General features: G+C 45.0%; 1 protein-coding gene across 7 annotated transcripts in view; it reads left to right on the forward strand.

Annotated features, from left to right (window-relative positions):
- sh3tc2 (SH3 domain and tetratricopeptide repeats 2) overlaps nt 1-17,627 on the forward strand; it is a 94,271-nt gene that overhangs the window by 51,365 nt on the left and 25,279 nt on the right. For all 7 annotated transcript variants that reach the window (XM_048603909.1, XM_048603912.1, XM_048603913.1 and 4 more), the window contains exons 8-10: nt 11,439-11,631; nt 12,246-12,322; nt 13,690-13,885. In XM_048603909.1, the coding sequence (XP_048459866.1) occupies nt 11,439-11,631; nt 12,246-12,322; nt 13,690-13,885 (466 nt within the window). The remainder of the gene's footprint in view (nt 1-11,438; nt 11,632-12,245; nt 12,323-13,689; nt 13,886-17,627) is intronic.

The raw sequence follows: 17,627 nt of genomic DNA on the forward strand, positions 1-17,627 counted from the left end.
TGTGTGTGTGTGTGTGTGTGTGTGTGTGTGTGTGTGTGTGTGTATGTGTGAGAGAGAGATAGAAGGAAAGAAGCAAGCTCTATGGTAGCCAGTGTTTCTGATTTTGCTGGACTGCTGAGTAGGCAACTCAGCTCAATGGTTCCATGTCAAGTCTCGGGAAAAAGTCCAAGAATAGTTGATAATTTCAGTGCCATTATGATCCTGGAAAGAGCTCAAGGAGCCATTTGATGCAACTGAGCAAGATTAGAGCTCAGGCAGTGCTATCTTGGTGAAAAGCTGGAATTGTGCCTGTCAGTGCTGAGGTGCAGCTTCCAGAATCCAGGGAAGTGTAATCCCAGGAAAGGAATGTAATGAACGGAACGTGAATGCTTATTGAGTTAGCTAGATCACCAAAATGTAGAACTGTAATCTTTTTTTCCTATTCATTCATGGGATGAGGGTGTGGCTGGCATTTAGTGCCCATCCCTAATTGCCCAGAAGGCAGTTAATAGTCAACCACATTGCTTGTGGGTCTGGAGTCACAGGTGGGCCAGAGCAGGTAAGGATGGCAGTTTCTTTCCTTAAAGGACATGATGAACCAGATGGGTTATGTGAAGTGTTCATGAGGTTTAATGACCAACCAATTCACTACATCTACGGGAGTATCTGAGAAATCCATTGGTTCTGATTAGGTTTGCTGCTGGGTGTGCTCTGTAAAGTTGTTCAATCACAGTTTATTACCTGTACTTGCTTCATGTTAATTCTGGATGCTAGAATCCAAGTTATGTGCACGTACATTGTAGATTGTGCTACTGTTGTAACTTTATATAGTAATGTTTATTATTGTTGTTCAAAACTGTGGAATCTCATAGCTTTGTTCTCATAGCAGGTACTAGGATCTCACTTTTTGTCTACTTTAAAATCAAAAGGTTGTATATAAATTTGGCAGGCTGGTCCAAGATCATAAGCCGTCGCATTACTTTAATGGTCCTAACTTGTCTCCAGTCCGGTCCTGAAGAATGAAGTGTATATTGTGCTAATTAATGTGACAGGTGCCTTTGGGTGAGTCTATTTTGAGTAGCAGTTTCCTGCCCTTGAAGGATTGAATACTCTCAAACTAGTGCTCAGTGCTCACTCTGTACTGTGATACATTTCCAGTGCTTGAGTTCTGGTTTTCCTGGAGTGACAGCCAGAGTACTTGTGGCCATAGGTTTGGACAGTTAGGATGCAAAGTGGTGATCTGGTCTTGTCCACATTCCCTCCCAGGCAGGCATAGGTTCACTAAAGGACAACATGAGTCGGAAATATTCAGAACACATTCAAGGGGTCTAAAACATATGGCTGGGAAAACTCAAGAACTGGGTGGGAAGGGCACCAATTGGAGAAAAGGCACCCCTACTTCCTCCCATTCCCTCATTATTAGAATCAGCGAGGACCTGCTCTTCCAATCACAGGCTGTTTCTCTTCCAGGCTTGCTGCTGATAGGCTCACTATTAGATCTATTAGAGAAACAACACTATTGGAGAAAAAACTCACTCTGCCTGATGTGCTGGCAGAGAGGGAGTTGCCTTCTGCCAGGGACCTGAGTCTTGAACTGGAAAACCTTTGTATGGACCTTGAAGGGGATATAAAAGCCTTGTAAGAGGCATATAGAATCATGGAAAGGTTACAAGAAGGTATGGAGTGAACACGGGGAATGTGAACAGTCACATAGGATGTGGTGTATGGCTCTGGGAAGCATATGAATAATATTGTGAGTTGAGCTGTCAACTGTCAGAAGGGAGGTGGACTTTCTAACTAGCCTGCCTCCACATCCACAATCCTTATGCATTACATTGCAGCTCACGAAAACTGATCTGTCCTCACCGACATCTCGTGGACAGGAAAAGCATGGTGGAAATGGGGTCCTTTGGTGAAATGAGCAGCATCTTTTTGCTGCTTGCAAAATGTGAGCTCACCTAAGAACCCCTAAGAAGCAACAAAAAGGTGCTACCTGGGTTTTTCCATCCTTAACTGGCTCAGTGGTTAGTACTGCTGCCTCACAGCACCTGGGACTTGGGTTTGATTCCACCCTTGGGAGATTGTCTATGTGGAGTTTGTATGTGTCTGCAAGGGTTTCTTCTGGGTGCTCCAATTTCCTCCAACAGTCCAAAGATGTGCAGGTTAGGTAGATTGGCTTGCTGAATTACCCATAGTGTCCAGGGATATGCAGGCTAGGTAGATTAGCAATAGGAAATACAGGGTTATAGAGATGGGGTGGTTCTGGGTGGGATGCTCTTCGGAAAGTCAGTGTGGACTCGATGGGCTGAATGGCCTGCTTTCACACTGTAGGGATTCTATGATTCTGTATTCTTTTTCATGACTTTGTACCATTTTATAACCAACATACAGAAAGGTGTGACATTTCTATGGATGTTTCACTGTCAGACAATTCTCTCCCTTCACAAACATTACCACCTCAAAATTACCAGAGTCCCTTTCTGACTTGAAGTCTTGTTTGAAAAGAATGCATATCAGTGAAGCAGATATGGAGTTCAATGCGCTTGATTCCCAGTATTTGCTCCTGTTGAGTGAATTGCAGGTGCTGGTAGCTAGGGTTGAGAACTTGGAATTTAGGGAATCCAGTTGGAGCATTTTCAAATTGCAATCAAATTTTAAAGCTTTGATTACAGCAAAATGTGCCTTTTAGGATCTTAATGAAAAATGATTACTTTTAACAACAAAGTTGCTGGAAAAGCTCAGCAGGTCTGGCAGCATCTGTGAAGGAAAAACATAGTTAATGTTTCGGATCCGGTGACCCTTCCTCAGAACTGGTCACCAGACCCGAAACGTTAACTCTGTTTTTTCCTTCACAGATGCTGCCAGACCCGCTGAGCTTTTCCAGAAACTTTGTTTTTGTTCCTAATTTACAGCATCTGCAGTTCTTTTGTGTTTTTTTCATGGTCTCTTTTAATTGTGGAAGAGTCTAAAGTGTCACTGGACTCGAAACATTATCTCTGCATTCTACCCACAGATGCAGTCAGACCCGTTGAGTTTCTCCAACAATTGCTGTTTTTGTTTCATCTTATTCTGGAACCTTCTTGTAGGATTGGAGGTGCCACTTTAAATTATTTCAGATTCAGCATAATGGAATGGCCCAACTTAAGTTTTTAACAGTATTTTTAATTTAGGGCAGCATTTCCTCTTTTTCACAGTTGGCACTACTGTTGATTTAGAACTTATCTCAAAATCGCAGCAAATTGACAATCTGCCAGGACCTAAAAAGAGTAAAATTGTAATAGAGCTTGCATTTTGTAATTTCCAGAGCTTTCACCAGTCGCTGAATCAGAACACTGTGCTGTCCTAAGGTTCATGAATGACCTTCATTCTGTGATGTTATTTTTGGGCTAACTCTAAATGATAACAAGGACAGATTTAATAATCAAATTGACTGTATATAGGAGCCAAATTAAAATACTTTGGACAAACATGCCTCTTTCTTAAGAGCTGACTGATTGCTAAAGACAATATTTTGCACACACTGTTAGGAAGCATGATGTACCAAACCTAGCAATGGATTGACAATGCAGGTTTCAGAGGGTCATCCGCTATTTCTTTTGTGCTGAAAGCTTTTATTATTATTTTGACTTCAGGCATGGTGTAAATTGCTGACGTTCATTTTGCTGGTGAAAGGACCTAAATGATCATACTAACCCATATTCAGAGATTGTTGCGCCTCTGGATCGGCGCAGGCTTGGAGGGCCGAAGGACCTGTTCCTGTGCTGTAATTTTCTTTGTTCTTTGTTTGTTCTTTTTCTCACTCTGGAATGCTGATAAGGAGGAACGTGCTTACTCCACTTCAATTGGCATGAGAAGACTGTCATGTTTTCCTTTTTGCTTGTACTATTTCTTATAGATTGACACAGTTTAGGTTCCAAGAAATATGTACCTTAAGATCACATGACCAAAGCTAGTACAGCTAAGGTAAATTTGTGAATGGGTGAAGATCTTCAACATATGTAATTGACCTCCTCCATTGTTGCTAATCAACTTTTTTCAAATTTGAAATGAAATTTTATTGTGAAAAGTAATTGTAAATACTACTTTGCTTTTTTACACTTTTATGTAAAGTTGTCATAGTCCAGAGGACCATAAGGCTGCTGTCTTGTTGGAGAGAGATAATGGATGGTTACTTTAACTTGAGGGTCCATACATCTCGGGTGAAGAATGAGGATGAGAAGGCAGGATTGTCACAGGAAATTCAAAGTTACCCTCTATTGTTTTGAAAGTTAGACACCTACCTCAATGGTTGATATTAATTGAGTTGCTTGGAAGGGGCTTTTTTCCTTCCACTGACTGTCTTCCTGGGCCTGATTATATACAAGGGGATGAGGCAATGTGCAATCATGCAAAGAAACTTTAGAAAGCCTGGTTTCATGGAGACCTTGACCAGTTTAACAGCAGGACCACCTTACACCTGTCATTTATTCTTGTTTTGCTTTCCGGTCAGTTCCAGAGTGCAATGTGGGAGTGATTAGATAGGTTTAATAGGGTGAACTTGAGATACTACCCAAAATTTAAGAAATGTCGTGCATTTGCTAAGTAACATGCTCCACAATTTTTAATATTTAGCCCGTTAACTGGACTCTCTCCTATTTGTCATGAGGGCTTAATATTGAAGCTCATATTTCGATTGTGCCAATTAACAATCCTTTTAAAGCTCTTTGCATGCTTCTTTTGATAATATTTTGACAGCTTAATAGCATGTGAGAGCATTTTGGGTTTGCACTGTAGGAATAATTCCCCAGTGGGTTATGTACTGGTGAGGCATGATGGAAAATCATAAGCTTCCAGCCTGACTTGCACTCCTTGTGAACGATGTTATTTGCCAGGATACATGACCATGGAATCTGACCTCACTTTACTCAATTATGCTTTTCCTTCTTTTACCTTGTACTGAAACACTTAGCTTCGCTTTTCACTTTCTGTTTAGCAAAGATAAGATTACAAATTTGTTGTGTCTAAAACCCAAAGGCAATTTTCATCCATCTCATCTACAATATAATACTTGTGAACACTTAACTGTACTTCCTTCCCCAGTTTATTTCTGCAGAAGAATATGTATTGCGTTAGTGTTATGAGTTTAAAGAGCAGTCAAAAACCCATCCTCGATACTGGAAATTTAAAGTCCTTTGCAGCTTAGCCCGAGCTCACAGGGCAACCTCATGTATTTAAAATGGTTTTGATAGATTCCTTTGTGCTTTGCTGATAATATGCATGATTTATACTGGGAGTCATGTTCAACAATGATATGAAGTAAGTGCAGGAGCTGTGATTTAAAAGTTACACAGGTTTAAGGCCAACTCTGCTTGTACGTATATGAATAAATGATCATGATCTAAAACAGAGTCTCCTGATGGTTAGTTTAATTGAATCACAACAAGCAAATAAACATTCTAACACTGAACTCTGGCAAAAACCCACAAGGTCTTACCTCTTACATTGTTTAAATAACATACTGAATTTCTAATCCGATCAGTTAACAGCTGTAAATTAGCCAGATGTCACTTATTTCCCCCATTATATACATCAGGCATTATTCATGTCCACACAAGACCTCCCCTTATTGTGTTGATTGTGTGGACTCAGTTGCTTCCTTCTTTCTATCACTCATTCAGCTGTGGCTTTGCTTTTGTCTCATTACTTGTCCTGTCTAATGTATAGGTAGACACGGCAAGCCAGGCAGCATCTGGAGATGAGGAGCAATCAACATTTTGGGTATAACCCTTCTTCAGGACTGGTTCCTCCAGATGCTGCCTGGCTTGCTGTTTTCTTCCAGCCTCCTGTTTTTCTACCTTGGATTCCAGCATCTGCATTTTTTTTTGTCTGCCTAAAGTATACCAGCTAATCTTCTGTTTACATTTATTTTACCAAAAACACTTCTGACTGAAACAGTGAAACTCCTTTTAAACCTCTTCAGCTTCCACCCCAACCTCCAGCCCCACTCATTTTGCCCCTTGACTTAGACCAAGATAGCCAACCTAGTGGTATTGTCCTTTGTCCTTGTGTTCTGTCGTCCAGAGATACTGGTCAGGTATTGCACTTAAGAATGTACTTGGTTATACCCTCTTTATAAGTTGGCCCAGCAATATGGGCTCATGTCTCACGTATTTTAGCCCTGCATTCTCTGAAATGCAAACTCATTATCATCTTTTGTGTGTTCTTCAGGTGTAGTTAAGAGCCAGTACCAACTGGGAGATAACTAAACATGGGTGATGAACCAAATCCATCAGCATCCCTTCACATTAAATCCCCAATTCCAAAAGGCCTCCTAACAAGTGTTGGTTGCTATTTGTTTGACATTGTCAACCAATACCTAAGCATGTTTCTGCAGTGTGGAATACTGTTACCCCTCATTGAGGTAGGACCTTCATTCCTGAGGAAGATCATACCGGCTTGAAACATTAACTCTGTTTCTCTCTCCACAGATGCTGTGGAGATAGCAATGATAATAATTGGAGACAGATGAACTTTAATCTGACCAAATATCTCTGCAAATTGTGCATGCATGAAGCCCGGGCCAACTCCAGAGGCATTTTCACAAAAGTTGGAAATGATGCATTTGGGAAGGTTCGGATCTTCAGAGATGTTTGACGTTACAGAGAATTGTCTCTGTTGTGATGAAAATCTGAGCCAGTGTTTTTCTTGCCATGTCCACCACAGCTATGTTGCTTAATTAGTGTCCTAAAATTCATTACTACCATCAGATAAGTGATTTGCCTTTCAACAATAGGCATACTGTCAGCAATGGAATAATGCTGATAACTATTTTGTGTTGGCAGGAGACCCAGTCCATCTGTTAATTGCAAAACTAGCCTTTTGTTGACTGATAGGCATATCCTTCTGGTTCCACAAAAGAGACTTAGTTCCACCTAGAGCCCAGTCCTGCATGAAGGCAGTGAGTCATGCAGAAAAAGTGAACAAACACAAGCAACCCTTGGAATACTTCATCTAATAACTGAGACAGGGAGACAGGCAGGTGCCAATGAGTTCATAGCAACCTACCAAAACACAGTCTTACTTTTCAGCAATGTGCAGGAGTGTGAACCCTGGCTGATTTTATTCCTCTCCCTCGCCTAGTGACATTGAGAGTGGTTAAACGCAGACTTTGTTTAGGAGCTAAGATCCATAAAATTAAACTCCAGAAAATGTGTTAAAAGGAAAACAATATCTAACGTAAGATAAGTTACAGTTTGTAGATACCAGGTTTAAATTTAAATTTTTAGATTACTGTGCTAGGGTTATAGAATCAAAGAAGTGATATGGTGCAGAAGAAGGCCATTAAGCCCATCATGCCTGCTCTGGCTCATTAAATGTGAATTATTACCTTCGGCTAATCTGCTTTATCCCCATCATTTGGCACATTATTTTTATCCAAATAATCATCTAATACCAACTTGAATGTCTCAATTGATCCTGCCTCCACCAAACTTCCAGGCCCTAAATAAAACTGGATCATGGGCTGCCCTCCAGCGAGAGCGAACTGGTGGTGGTTTAACCTGAGAGTCACCAGGCCTCAGGCAAGAGGCAAGGTTGAGGAAGTGGGACCTTTGTGCAAACCTCAGCCAGTGTGGGAATTGAACCCATGCTGTTACATCACTCTGCGTCACAAACCAGCTAACTGACCTCCATAACTACTTGCTGAATGAAAAAGTTTTTCCTCACTTCACCCTTGCTTCTTTAGCAGATCACTTTGAATCTACGCACTCTTGTTATTGTTCATTTTATGAACAGGAATGGTTTCTGTCTATCTGCTCTATCAAACTTGCTCATGAAAATCTCCATCAGATCTCCTCTTAGGACTGTTAGCCTTGGAGAGAAGAAGGCTAACTTCTTCAGTCCATTGTCATAGTTCCATTCTTGTACGTTGTTTCTGCACTCTCTCTAATGCATTCACATCTTTCCTAAATTCCATCTGAATGATGCAGGGACCAGAGTCCTGGTGAATCACATAACTAGGGCTGTGGCTAGGGCTTTAAACAAAATAGTAGGTGGGTGGGTTCAGTTGCATGGAAAATTATGAAAAATGTTAAAGTGGGGGAGGGGTCAGCAGAGGTTATTAAAGTTTTCAGAACAAGTAATAGGGCAGAGTATGGAAAAGGCATCTTCAGGCGTGGCAGGTTAGGGGACAGCTATAAGAAGGGGGCCAGTCAATGCTTCAGAACTTGTTGCACCCCTAGCCAAGCTGTTCTGGAACGTTTACAACACTGGCATCTAGCCGACAATGTGGAAAAGTGCCCAGGTGTGTCCTGTACACAAAAAGCAGGACAAATCCAAGCCAGCCAATTACCACCCCTTCAGTCTACTCTTGATCATCAATAAAGTGATGGAAGCTGTCACCAGTAATGCTATCAAGCAGCGCCTGCTCAGTGATGTTCAGGTTGTGTTCCTCCAGGGTCACTCAGCTCCTGACCTCAATACAGCCTTGGTTCAAACATGGACAAAACAGCTGAATTCCAGAGAGCAGGTGAGAGTGACAACCCTTGACATCAAGGCCAGATTCAACAAAATGTGGCATCAAGGAGCCCTAACAAAAGTGGAATCAATGGGAATTGAGGCAAACTCTCTACTTGTTGGAGTCAAACCTGGCACAGAGGAAGATGGTTATGGTTGTTAGAGGTCAGTCATCTCAGCTCCAGGACATCTCTACAGGAGTTCCTCAGTATAGTGTCCTAGGCCTAACCGTTTTCAGCTGTTTCATGAATGACTTTCCCTCCGTCATAAGGTCAGAAATGGGGATGATCACTGATGATTGCGCAATGTTCAGCACCATTCGCGATTCCTCAGATACTGAAACAGCGCATATCCAAATGCAGCAAGATCAGAACAATACCTAGCCTTGAGTTTATTATTTGTAAATAACATTTGTACCACACAAATGCCAGACAATGTCTATCTCCAATAAGAGACAATCTAACCACAGCCCTTGACATTCAATGGTTTTACCTTCACTGAATCCCTCACTGTCAACATCCTTCGGGTTACCATTGATCAGAAACTCAACTAGATTTGTCGCATAAAAACAGTGGCTGCAAGAGATCAGAGGCTAGGAATACTACAATGAGTAACTAACCATCTGACTGCCCAAAGCCTATCCATCACCTACAAGGCACAGGTCAGGAGCGTGATGGAATACTCCCCACTTGATGGATGAGTGCAGCCCCAACAACACTCAAGAAGCTTGACACCATCCAGGACAAAGCAGCCTGCTTGTTTGGCACCATGTCCACAAACATTCATTCCCTCCACGACTGACGCTCTGTAGCAGCAGTTTGTGTGATCTACAAGATACACTGCAGAAATTTGCGAAGGTCCTCAGACAGCACCTTCCAAATTTATGACCACTTCCATCTAGAAGGGCAAGGACAGCAGACACATGGAAAACCACCACCTTCAGGTTCCCCTCCAAGCTACTCACCATTCTGACTTGCAAATATATTGCCATTCCTTCACTGTCGCTGTGTCAAAATCCTGGAACTCCCTCCTTAAGGACATTGTGTGTCAACCTACAGCACATGGACTGCAGTGGTTCAAGAAAGAAGCTAATTACCACCTTCTTGAGTGCGATTAGGGGTGGGCAAGAAGTGCTGGCCTGCCAGCGATACCCACATCCCACAAATGAATAAACCAAAAGGACTGACGATGTTGTACTTAAATGCACACCGTATATGAAACAAGGTAAATGAGCTTGTCACATGGATTGAAATTGGCAGATATGATGTTGTAGGTATCACAGAGACTTGACCACAATAGTCAGATGTGCAGAGGGGGTGGGATTGCCTCGTTAGTTATAAAAGAAAATACTGTATATCAATAGCAAGAAGTGACATAGTGTTGGAAGGTGTAGAATCCGTATAGGTAGAGTTGAAGAACCACAAAGGAGAAAAGACCCTGACAGCAGTTATGTACAGGCCTCCGAATAGTTGTCAGAATGTGGGGAATAAAATAAATCAAGAGATGGAAATCAATTTGGCAGCTAATTCCAAGTGAAGGAATTTGTCGAATGTCTATGAGATGGTTTTATCATAGAATAGAATTCCTATGGTGTGGAAGCTGGCCCTTCGGCCCAACAAGTCCATACCGACTCTCAGTACACCCCACCCAGACCCATTGCCCTTTCCCTGTAACCCATCTACACATCCGTGAACACTATGGGCAATTTAGCATAGCCAATCCACCTAGCCTGCTCATCTTTGGACTGTGGGAGGAAACCCACACAGATACGGGGAGAATGTGCAAACCCTTGCCCCTTCTCTCTGCATCCCTTCATCCTATTCCCTACCCTCAGCACCTCCTCTCACCACCCAAGCAACCAGCCAGCCTCAGGAATGAAGCAATATGAATCAATAGCCCCAAATCTTGCTGCTATAGCCATTGCTGAGGTGACCACTGTCCTGGCCGCAGCAGAGGTGGGCACCCCTCAGGTAAGGAGGGGGAGGCAGAGGGGAGGAGGTGAAGGTAGGGGCAGGGCGCAGCGAGGGTCCCAGGCAGAGGGAGCGGAGGTGGAGTCAGAGCGCGGCGGGGTCCCAGGCCTAGGGCGGAGGGGGAGGAGGAGTGGGTACGGGGGAGCAAAGGAGGGAGAAGAGGGGTGCAAGAGGTGGCGGCCGTAAAGGTTGTAACGGTAGTAGCGGGGGAGGGGGGGGAAGAGGATGGTAAGGGGACAGCAGAGGGAGGTAAGGGAGGCGGAGGGTCAGGAAACCTGTGGATGTGTTCAGAGGTAAGTGGAAAGGTGACCCCGCCTCTGTGGGGGGCAGGCCCCCGCACCGGGTTGGATTTGGAGAGCTGCACGTAGATGCCCTGGCCGGCCAGCTCGGTGCTGCTGAGGGCGTGGATGACGTCCAGCGCCTGCCGCTCCTTCTCCATGTGCACGAAGGCGTAGTTCTTGATGATGTCGCACTCAACCACTCAGCTGTGGCGCTCGAACAGCCCCTGCAGCTCCCGGGTGGTGGCTGCCTCCGCCATGTTACCCACGTACTGCTTGGTGGCATTCCACAGCCGGTCTGTTGCCAGCTCCACCGTCAGCGGGGTGCCACACTGCCGCCAGCCCTGCAGCTCCGAGATAGCCCGCTTGGCCTCTGCCTCCTTCTCCATGTGTACGAAGGCGTAGCTGCCCAGCATGTCGCACTTGTAGGCCTCGAACTGTACCCAATATCTTCTGTTAACCTTCAATGTTCTTCCTACCATTCAGATGTTTAATCGGTTTTGAGTTTATTCCATCTGAGGAAATGTTGAATTGTTTTGCTTTGTGGTGAATTCAAGTGCTGTAATAACAATTGTAACCCAATAAAGTAAATTGGTAAAATCGTGTTCATCATTACAATTAGATCTCTTTAACAACTGTTCATATGTCACTGTTATGCTGTTGATTTTATCTTTATTTTGTTAAAAGTAATCTAAAATTGTTGTATTTCTACATCAAGGGCCCTTCTTCACTAGAATCCTATCAAACATTCTTAAGAATGAAGAGGAAGACGTGAGCATCTGCAAAGATGATCTCATCATGCTCAAAGATATTGGAAAGAACTTAAAATGGGAAGCAACTTCGCTTTCGACCAATGAAACAGGCCTTCTTCCGGTATCTGCACCACAGGCTCTTCTCTACCCTTTTTACCAGTAAGGAAAATAATCTCTCCCGTTTGTATTTTTCTTGGTGGAAGATTATAGAACCTCAAACTCAAATTACTACATTTGATTCTTCTGCCTGTTTCTGCCATATGAAGAAGCTGCAAACTTGCTTTTCTGCCAGAATCTAATGATATAGAATTAGGATTCCTGCTTTTGGAAAATAAGATGACAAACTTCAATTGTGTTTCCACTTCTCCAGTTTAATTTCAAGTTATGTCAGTGAAGTGAGAAGCTCGCAGGGAGAAACCCACTCTATCACAAGCCACTTTTGTTTCAATGCCAAAATGCAATTGCAGTATTTAAATGAAACAGTATGTAATTTGTTGTTGCATCTTTTTTAATCTCAGAAGAATATATAATCTCCTTAAAATCAGGATGCAGTTTTGTTTCCAGCTGTTTGGTACAATTTGAAAATACAAATCTTGATCAATGTTGTGAAATCAACCACTAGATTAAGGTTAATTGAAATAAAATTACAGCACTCGAAGGCATATTATGAGGAATCTGAAACATTTCAAAGATCTGTTTTGAATAGCTTACTCTTATTTTATGACTAATATTTTGTTACTGATTAATTACAATACAGTGGCATTAATTCACAGATGGTTCCTGAAGGTCAGAGCAGGAGACTTTAATGGATGTAAAGAAACTAAACAGCAACATTTTGCTCAGTCAATTGGTAAGTAAATAATTTTGCATTTTTCCTCCTATAGATTCTCAGTTCTTTCATTTAATCAATAGGTGAGAGATTCGGTTGAGCTTAAATTTTTTGCTCATTGAACTTAGGTACTTGGGAGTGAAACGCTCTCTTTTACTGTTTTGTTACACTCTATCCTTGTTGTCTAAATCCAGCTGAATAATTAACTCTCAACAATGTTCATTCATCTCAAATTATCCTCCTTTCCCATTGTTATGGTTCCACGGGTGATGTCGTTAATTTTGAACCAAATGTGATGAATGGGGAGGAGGTGATGAGGAATTTTATAGGGGCAAGTGAATCCAATGAAAGCTTACCCTGTGTATTTAGTTAAAAGGAAGTGGTCAACAAAAATGCTTTGTTTAAAAATAGTTGACTCTTTAAAGGATTAACTTCTTGAGGAAATTGTGCAAAACTTATTTATCTAAGAAGAGAGAGGAAGTTGTACACTTGCAAATGACACAGTATTACATATCAACATTTGGTAAAATTTTTTTGTTCATGAAATGTGGGCATTGCGGGTTAGGCCAGCATTAATTGTCCATCCCTAATTGCCCTGGAGAAGGTAGCAGTGAGATGCCTGGAACCATTCCAGTTCTTGGAGGATAGGGATGTCTGGAATGCTGTTAGCAAGGGAGATCCAGGACTTTGCTTCAGCAACAGGTGAAGGAACACAATGTGGTTCCAGGTCACAATGACGTGTGGATTGAGGTTGTGGGGTGGGTGTTTTGGGAGAGGAGCAGGCGAGGAAGGTGTTCTCACGTATCTGTTGTTTTTGTGCTCTACCACTGTGTCAGTGGTGAAGGGGGGAAAAAAAATTGAAGATGATAGATGGGATGCCGTTCAAGTGGGGTGCATTGTCTTGGATGGAATTGACTTCTTGTGTCTGGCTGGAATAGCACCCTTCCAGGCAAGTTGGTAGTTTCGCATCACACTTCTAACTTGTGCCTCGCAGTTGGTGGACTGGCAGTAGGGAAGCAACAGGTGAGTTACTCACTACAGTATTCTTGGCCTCTGACCTGCTCTCGCAGCCACACAATTTATGTCATGCCATTGAATGTCAAGGGGCAATGTTTAGATTATCTCCTGTCGGACATGGTCATTACCTGACATTTGTGTGGTGTAAAGTTACATACCACTTATCAGCCCAAGACGTTGTCCAGGTCTTGCTGTATAAGGGCACAGATTGCGACAAATACCTGAAGATTCGCGTGGTTTCCATTATGTATTTCGAAATAGAGATAGAGCATGTTCCTGGAAATTTGTATTTTTTAAGCCAGATGTCATTTAAATTAAGATGAACAAATATTTCCTGCAACTTTTCACTTACAAACAATATCTGCCTTTAGGTACTGGTACCTGTATTGCAACTGTGGATTACAAAGAGGGTGAGGCGGATGAACTGCGTTTCGCAAAAGGAGAAAAAATTCAGATAATTGGCTTCCTTCTTTCTAACCTGCAGTGGGCTTTGGGAAAGTCTTTAAATTCTGGAGAAACTGGGTTTGTCCAAATAAGACACATGCAACCTGACCAATTCAAAACACTGTGAGTAAACATCTTCTGATTTAAAAAGCATAAAAATGTTAGTTGTTCAACTAAGATTCATAGTTTTAATACTGGAACAATGTTGATAGTGCTGATTCTGCACATGACTGAAATTTCCCAATACACATTATTGGGCACTTGAATAAAATATTCACATGTACATATTAGATAACAAGGTGTAGAGCTGGATGAACACAGCAGGCCAAGCAGCATCAGAGGAGCAGGAAGGCTGACGTTTCAGGCCTAGACCCTTCTTCAGAAATCGGGGAGGGGAAGGGAATTCTGAAATAAATAGGGAGAGAGGGGGAGGTGGATAGAAGATGGATAGAGGAGAAGATAGGTGGAGAGGAGACAGACAGGTCAAAGAAGCGGGGATGGGGCCAGTAAGGGTGAGTGTAGGTGGGGAGTTAGGGAGGAGATAGGTCAGTCCAGGGAGGATGGACAGGTCAAGGGGGCGGGATGAGGTTGGTCGGTAGGAGATGGGGGTGGGGCTTGAGATGGGAGGAGGGGATAGGTGGGAGGAAGGACAGGTTAGGGAGGCAGGGACAAGCTGGGCTGGTTTTGGGATGTGGTAGGGGAAGAGGAGATTTTGAAGCTTGTGAAGTCCACATTGATACCATTGGGCTGCAGGGTTTCCAAGCGGAATATGAGGTGCTGTTCCTGCAATCTTCCGGTGGCATCGTTGTGGCACTGCAAGAGGCCCAGGATGGACATGTCGTCTGAAGAATGGGAGGGGGAGTTGAGATGGTTCGCGACTGGGAGGTGCAGTTGTTTAGTGCGAACCGAGTGTAGGTGTTCTGCAAAGCGGTCCCCAAGCCTCCGCCTGGTTTCCCTGATGTATAGGAGGCCACAATGGGAACAGCGGATACAGTATACCACATTAGCAAATATGCAGGTGGACATCTGCTTGATGTGGAAAGTCTTCTTGGGGCCTGGGATGGGGGTGAGGGGGGAGGTGTGGGGGCAGGTGTAGCACTTCCTGCGGTTGCAGGAAAAAGTGCCGGGTGTGGTGGGGCTGGAAGGCAGTGTGGAGCGGACAAGGGAGTCCTGGAGAGAGTGGTCCCTCCAGAAAGCAGATAAGGGTGGGGAGGGAAAAATATCTTTGGTGGTGGGGTTGGATTGCAGATGGCAGAAGTGCCGGAGGATGATGCGTTGGATCCGGAGGTTGGTGGGGTGGTACGTGAGGACGAGGGCGATTCTGTTTTGGTTGTTATGCGGAGAGTGGGTGTGAGGGATGAGTTGTGGGAAATGCGGGAGACATGGTCGAGGGCGTTCTCGACCACTGTGGAGTGGAAGTTGCGGTCCTTGAAAAACGAGGACATCTGAGATGTACGGGAGTGGAATGCCTCATCCTGGGAGCAGATGCGGCAGAGGCGAAGGAATTGGGAATAGGGGATGGCATTTTTGCAGGAAGGTGGGTGGGAGGAGGTGTATCCTAGGTAGCTGTGGGAGTCGGTGGGCTTGAAATGGATATCGGTTTCCAGGTGGTTGCCAGAGATGTCCAGGAAGGAGAGAGAGGCATCAGAGATGGTCCAGGTGAACTTAAGGTTGGGGTGGAAGGTGTTGGTGAAGTGGATAAACTGTTTGAGCTCCTCGTGGGAGCACGAGGCGGCTCCGATACAGTCATTAATGTAATGGAGGAAGAGGTGGGGTTTAGGGCCAGTGTAGCTACGGAAGAGGGATTGTTCCACGTAACCTACAAAGAGGCAGGCATAGCTTGGGCCCATGTGGGTACCCATGGCCACCCCCTTTATCTGTAGGAAGTGGGGCGTGCAGCCCTCCGCTCCAATCCCAACCTCACCATAAAACCTGCAGACAAGGGAGGCGCAGTTGTAGTATGGCGCACTGACCTCTATATCGCTGAGGCCAGGCGCCAACTCTCCGACACCACCTCCTACCGCCCCCTTGATCATGCCTCCATCACTGACCACCAAACCATCATCTCCCAAACCATCCACAACCTCATCACCTCAGGTGACCTCCCACCCACAGCCTCCAACCTCATCATTCCCCAAGCCCGCACCGCCCGCTTCTATCTCCTTCCCAAAATCCACAAACCTGACTGCCCTCGTCGACTCATTGTCTCCGCCTGCTCCTGCCCCACCGAACTTATCTCCACCTATCTTGACTCCATTTTCTCCCCCTTGGTCCAGGAACTCCCTACCTACGTCTGTGACACCACCCATGCCCTCCACCTCCTCCAAAACTTCCAATTCCCCGGTCCCCAACACCTCATCTTTACCATGGACGTCCGGTCCCTATAGACCTGCATTCCCCATACAGATGGCCTAAAGGCCCTCCGCTTCTTCCTGTCCCGCAGGCCCGACCAGTGCCCCTCCACTGACACCCTCATCCGCTAAGCCGAACTCGTCCTCACCCTCAACAACTTCACTTTCAATTCCTCACACTTCCTACAGACAAAGGGGGTGGCCATGGGTACCCGCATGGGCCCAAGCTATGCCTGCCTCTTTGTAGGTTACGTGAAACAATCCCTCTTCCGTAGCTACACTGGCTCTAAACCCCACCCCTTCCTCTGTTACATTGATGACTGTATCGGCGCTGTCTCGTGCTCCCACGTGGAGCTCAAACAGTTTATCCACTTCACCAACACCTTCCACCCCAACCTTAAGTTCACCTGGACCATCTCTGATGCCTCTCTCTCCTTCCTGGACCTCTCTATTTCCATCTCTGGCAACCTCCTGGAAACCGATATTCATTTCAAGCCCACTGACTCCACAGCTACCTGGAATACACCTCCTCCCACCCACCTTCCTGCAAAAATGCCATCCCCTATTCCCAATTCCTTCGCCTCCGCCGCATCTGCTCCCAGGATGAGGCATTCCACTCCCGTACATCTCAGATGTCCTCGTTTTTCAAGGACCGCAACTTCTGCCGCTCAGTGGTCGAGAACAAACTCGACCGTGTCTCCCACATTTCCCGCAACTCATCCATCACACCCCCTCCCTGCAATTACAACCAAAGCAGAATTCCTCACGTACCACCCCATCAACCTCCGGATCCAACGCATCATCCTCCGACACTTCCACCATCTGCAATCCAACCCCACCACCAAAGACATTTTTCCCTCCCCACCCTTATCTGCTTTCCGGAGGGACCACTCTCTCCATGACTCCCTTGTCCGCTCCAGACTCCCTTCCAGCCCCACCTCACCCGGCACTTTTCCCTGCAACCGCAGGAAGTGCTACACCTGCCCCTACACCTCCCCCTTACCCCCATCCCAGGCCCCAAGAAGACTTTCCACATCAAGCAGATGTTCACCTGCACATCTGCTAATGTGGTATACTGTATCCGCTGTTCCCGTTGTGGCCTCCTCTACATTGGGGAAACCAAGCAGAGGCTTGAGGACCGCTTTGCAGAACACCTACACTCAGTTCACACTAAACAACTCCAACTCCCAGTCGCGAACCATTTCAACTCCCCCTCCCATTCCTCAGACGACATGTCCATCCTGGGCCTCTTGCAGTGCCACAACGATGCCACCCGAAGGTTGCAGGAACAGCACCTCATATTCCGCTTGGGAACCCTGCAGCCCAATGGTATCAATGTGAACTTCACAAGCTTCAAAATCTCTCCTCCCCCAACCGCATCCCAAAACCAGCCCAGCTTGTCCCCGCCTCCCTAACCTGTCCTTCCTCCCACCTATCCCCTCCTCCCACCTCAAGCCCCACCCCTATCTCTGACCTACTAACCTCATCCCGCCCCCTTGACCTGTCCATCCTCC

Source organism: Rhincodon typus, chromosome 12 (assembly GCF_021869965.1).
Source record: "Rhincodon typus isolate 14 chromosome 12, sRhiTyp1.1, whole genome shotgun sequence".
NCBI classification, from domain to species: Eukaryota; Metazoa; Chordata; class Chondrichthyes; order Orectolobiformes; family Rhincodontidae; genus Rhincodon; species Rhincodon typus.